We start from the raw sequence: 4837 nt of genomic DNA, 5'->3' as shown, positions 1-4837 counted from the left end.
TTCAATTTCAGATCATATACATTTTGTTAAGGTACATTACATATCTTGGAACCAACATGGGCAGGTCTTTCTGACTAGTACACAGACAAAAAAAATGATCAAACAATCAACATCTCAGCTATGTTCAGTGAATCAGTACCAATACTTAATAGGTTATGTGTCGTGGCATGAAACTTTAAAGAATGTGATTTCGGTAGCAAGCAACAAAATCATATACTACTTTTTAAAAGCATTTACTATAAATAATTATAGCAAAGCCCACCAGCCGAAATTTTTTTTAAAATGAATCCTAACAAACCCTTAAATAAATCATCCTTAAAAAAATCCAGAAGCATTTGGCATCATCTTGTGTCCTCACCTCCCAACCACCAACCACTTCGGCGTTAAACCTACCAAAACCACTTACAGCTAATATAAACATACAAAATTTGGACCCATTCATCATTTGCTCCTATTTCCAATTTACACATTCTATCAAATTGGACCCAAAAACCAAGCAAAGAAGATGCAATAATTCAAAGATAGTGAATTATAAATATAGCTATGTCCCTACTTACTAGTCCCTACCAATTCGTCCATATTTTTTAGTCCCTTTGTTTTAAGATTTTAAACTAAAATATTGCTCTTTATCGGTTTTTGCATCCAAAAGAAAGGACATAGATTATAGCTCTAAACCAATCCAGCTTATTATATGACTTGTTTAAAAAAGTTATTTAACCAAATTACACATAAATAATCTTTTCAATTAGCACGTAATCTGACGGATTATTAAAAAAAAAAAAAAATCTAAATTGCATCGTAGGTCGTAGCAAAACTTTAAGAAAATAGATAATGAAAAAAAAGAAAGAAAGAAAGAGATAATGAAAAAAAGGAATAGAGTAGAGACAAATCAGAGAGCTTCAGAATTCACAGCCCAATCAAATTGAATATGGGGTTCCCTTTCACTATCCTATCACTTTCCACGGCTGAAAAGGGCCAAGCCGTCGGGTACTTCTTGTCGCTATCATGGATCTGGGGCCCTATTCAATCATACCCAACCTCTCTCTCTCTACTTTTTTTTTTTTTTTTTTTTGGGGTTTTTCCAACATTATTTAATTTTATATTTATATATAATTTGACTAATTTCTCCGTATTGCTACAAAATTAATAAAAATAAAAATTAAAAATTAAGGGAACCCAAAAAAAAAAAAAAAAAAAAAACAACTAAAATCTTGCATTTTCAAAGCCGTGCAAATCGCTGACTCTATTCATTGACTTCCTCATGATAGCCACTTTAGCCAATCTCTCAGCGGCTCTCCAAGCCGACGTCGGCGTAAGCGGCTCCGGCTTCTCTTCCACACGTTCGTTTCCTCTTTGCCTTTGGCTTTGCAGCTGACTCAGTCTTCGCTTGTGCAGCTCGGCTAGCTCCGCTTCCAAGCCGCGAATATACTCATCAGCCGACTCGGAGTTCGACTGCATCAACAAGGCTCGAGCCGAGGTCAAAAGGTGGTGAGCTCCTGACAAATTGTTGTGCTCCGCTAAGCGCCGAGACTCAGCCACGGCGCGAGTGGTGACGTGGAGATTCCTCAGCCGTTGGATGCTCGGAGATGAAGATCGAACGGGCTGTGGACGAGGTACGAGGAGTGCCTGTTCTTTGCAAAACACGAGTTCCTGCGAGGTTGGGTCTTTGTAAGAAGGCCGTACGGTTAAAACATAGTGGGGCCCAATCGAGGAAGCCGGTAATTTCACTTTCAGTTTCAACTCCACCAGTAATTCTCTTTCTTCCTCGGCGTACAGATCACCAAGTTTAACCGAACCCGACCCGAGAGCAGCCGGTCGACCCGTTAGCGAATAAACCGCAGCAATCTCAGCCGGGGCGGACCCAGAAGCGAACCCGAGTTGAATTCTAAGATCCTGGACCACAACACTTAACAAACCACCAACACATTTAGCAAACGCGTCCTCGTGGTCCCACGCGCCGAAACACACGGTGTGGACAGGGATTTGAGAGAGGCGCGTGGAGGACACGACGGGAGAGTTGCGCTTGTGATTGACCGAATGATCAGATCCACTCTCGTTCGATAGAAGCATTATGCTCGCAACTGGGTTTCTCTCTCGGCGATCTTCAAGAACCTTCGCAGCCTTTTTGAGCGCGTCGTTAGCACACGCGCCCTGCCCAACGCAGCACAGCGCGTCGACCATCTTCCTCGCGGATCTACGACCGTTGGTTGTCATCCTCGTTAACGGCAACAACCGCTTCGAAGTGGCTGAGAACGCAACGATAGAGAGACGGTCAGTGGCACAGAGCGACGATACAACCAAACGCAAAGCGCGTTTCATCATCACCAGCTTGGGCCCACTCATGTTTGTACTGACATCAACCACGGTCACTAAATCAATCGGAGCTCGACGCGCCGAGCAAGACGACGTCCTTCCACACGGAGCTTTCAGCTTCAAAACGACAGCGTACGACTCGTAATTCTTTCCAACAGCAACCACAGCGGCCTCTGGCAACAAACTCACATCCACGTGTCTGAAAACATCAGTAGGAGTGGAATTAACGAAAAAGCCCTGGAACTCGACGGTGTCGTTTTGGTCTTCTTCGTTTTCGTCAGCCGATTCCGGTATGGGATTGAAGCGAGCACCGGAAGTGGGAGACATCAATGGCTCATCGTCGTTGTATACTCTCAAAGTCTTGGTTTTGACGTCTCTGACTTTGTTATTGTCATTATGCTCTGATTGGCTAACTGGGTTCTGGTGGAAAGCAAGCAAAGGTAGTTCCTTCCAGTTAGTGGTGCAAACAGGGCAAACCAAAAGTCGGTGCTTTTTGATGTGGGAAGAAATGCAATTGAAGTGGAAAGTGTGAGAGCACTCGGCGGTGAAAATGGCTGTTCCTTGACCTGACTTCACGCTCTGTAAACAGATTCCACATCTACTCTGCAAAAATATAATGGAGTAACAAACAAAAGAAAATTAGAAAGATAAAAAGCAAAAACGTCACGGAAAAAGTGATAAGAATAGAGAAAGATTGATGACTCAGTTGAAGGGACTGAGAGAAACAGAAAAAAAGATGCTTACTTTGGAGAGTCTTAACGTAGCTTTGAGGAGTGAGAAGCTGGAGGGTGATCTGGGGGAAGGAGGATTGGAGAGCTGGAACAATCTTGGGCTGTTGTTTTTCATTGGAGTAGTTGCGGTTTTGCATTGGAGTTTTGGGCTATTGGGTACCGATGAAGTGGGTGTTGCGGTGTTGGTGAGGGAGGTTCGGCACCGGAGACTTGGGCTTGAGACTGGTTGAGATTGCAAGCGAGGTGTTGATGGGTTGGAGAAAAATCCAAACTTGGAGCTGATTCTGGGGCTCCGATTGCTATTCTCGCAATGCTGGTTTTGATGCTTCTCTGTTGATATTACTTTGTTGGTTTCTCTATCTTTGGGGATGGATGTGCAGAACGCTCTTCTCCAACCAGTCACCATTTTGGTTTGGTTTTTTTTTTTTTTTTTTTTTTCTTTCTCTTTTGGTTTCACAATCTCAAAGCTTCTATCTGAGTTTCTGATCCACAAAGGGGGGTTTTAGAAAAGGGAAATTGATATAGGTTGTTTTATGAAGAGGACAAAAGGGGAGGTTGAGGTTGGGCATGGAATTGATTAAAAGGACAAAAGAAATGGATGAGATACAGACACCCTTTTCATCCTCCTCTTTTCCATGTATCTATTTTCTCTGCTTCTTTACAAATAAGCTGGTGTATTATTTCTGTTTTCCTCTTTCGAAAGCCCCAAAAAGAGCTCTGCTATGAAAAGGCCTCACTGTTCCTGCTAAGCTGAAATCGCTCTCTCTCTCTCTCTCTCTCTCAGAAGATAAAGATATGAAATGATATGATATGTGCAACATGCAATAGAAGAATACAGACACCCTTTACCGTATGGGAATTTTATATGTATTAAATTGAAAGTGGTATTGGGATTAGCAAATTGGTAACCGGCATGTGTAGGTTGCTACCTACTGTAACAAGTCAACGGGACTGACTCTTGGAATTGGGTTTCACTGTCCCGTTCCCACGTTATGGTCACCGACCCATCTCTCTCTCTGTGTGCAATGAGATTTGAAAAATCTTGTTGGTGACCTTGTGGGAGGGCACATTAGACTCACACTTTCGCCTTACTCTTCGCTACCTTTCCCTTTTCTCACAAAGCGAATTTCCTTTTTCTGATATAAATATTTTTTTAATTTTTTAACACATGCATGAAGTTACTGACACATGAGCGATGAGAATACAATGCGCAATGCAAATTTTAGCTGACTCAGCTGAGTGAACTCTGATGTCTTTTTTTTTTTTTTTTTGGTTGAGAAACAGTGAACTCTGAAGTCTGATCCTTCTGATCTTGTCCGTTCATGGTGGGGTCCATTCCGTTGCAAAGTGAAATTCATGGCGTAGGAATGAGAGGCATCATCAAAGTATGCTCTTCTTTTTTGATAGGGTAGTTTGGTCATTTTGCTTTTGATGGTGATGGATAATTACTCCATTAATAGGGTAGTTTAATTAATACATATAGGAAACGGCCATTATTATTCGTATTTATTTTTTTTGGGATCTTTGCGTACAATCCCTAGAGAGTAACAGTACAGCAACATCTATCCAGAACCCATGCCAACCCATAGTTGTGGGGTAAGGCATAACATTCTATGTAATATAAATTAATACATATTCATTTTTGAGTTTTAATAAAAATTAATAAAAAATAAGTTGCTAACCAAAAAATAAAAAATAAGTTCACATATTTATACATATTTTTCAATGTAATAAAAATGAATAAATATTATCACTAACAAAATATTCATTTACGAGTTTTAATACATTCCCCC

At 41.1% G+C, this 4837-nt stretch overlaps 1 protein-coding gene across 1 annotated transcript; it reads right to left on the bottom strand.

Annotated features, from left to right (window-relative positions):
- Positions 1 to 1158: 1158 nt before the first annotated feature.
- Positions 1159 to 3891, bottom strand: LOC115995341 (E3 ubiquitin-protein ligase WAVH1-like). The gene is made up of 2 exons (XM_031119861.1): positions 3058 to 3891; positions 1159 to 2916 (listed from the first exon to the last, which is right to left on the bottom strand). The coding sequence occupies exons 1-2, from the start codon at positions 3448 to 3450 to the stop codon at positions 1204 to 1206; spliced, it is 2106 nt and encodes a 701-aa protein (XP_030975721.1). The 5' UTR covers positions 3451 to 3891; the 3' UTR covers positions 1159 to 1203.
- Between the last annotated feature and the right edge of the window lie 946 nt (positions 3892 to 4837).

This window comes from Quercus lobata, chromosome 6 (genome assembly GCF_001633185.2).
Source record: "Quercus lobata isolate SW786 chromosome 6, ValleyOak3.0 Primary Assembly, whole genome shotgun sequence".
NCBI lineage: Eukaryota > Viridiplantae > Streptophyta > Magnoliopsida > Fagales > Fagaceae > Quercus > Quercus lobata.
The sequence above is the reverse complement of the archived record's forward strand: the minus strand, read 5'-3'. Positions and strand labels throughout refer to the sequence as shown.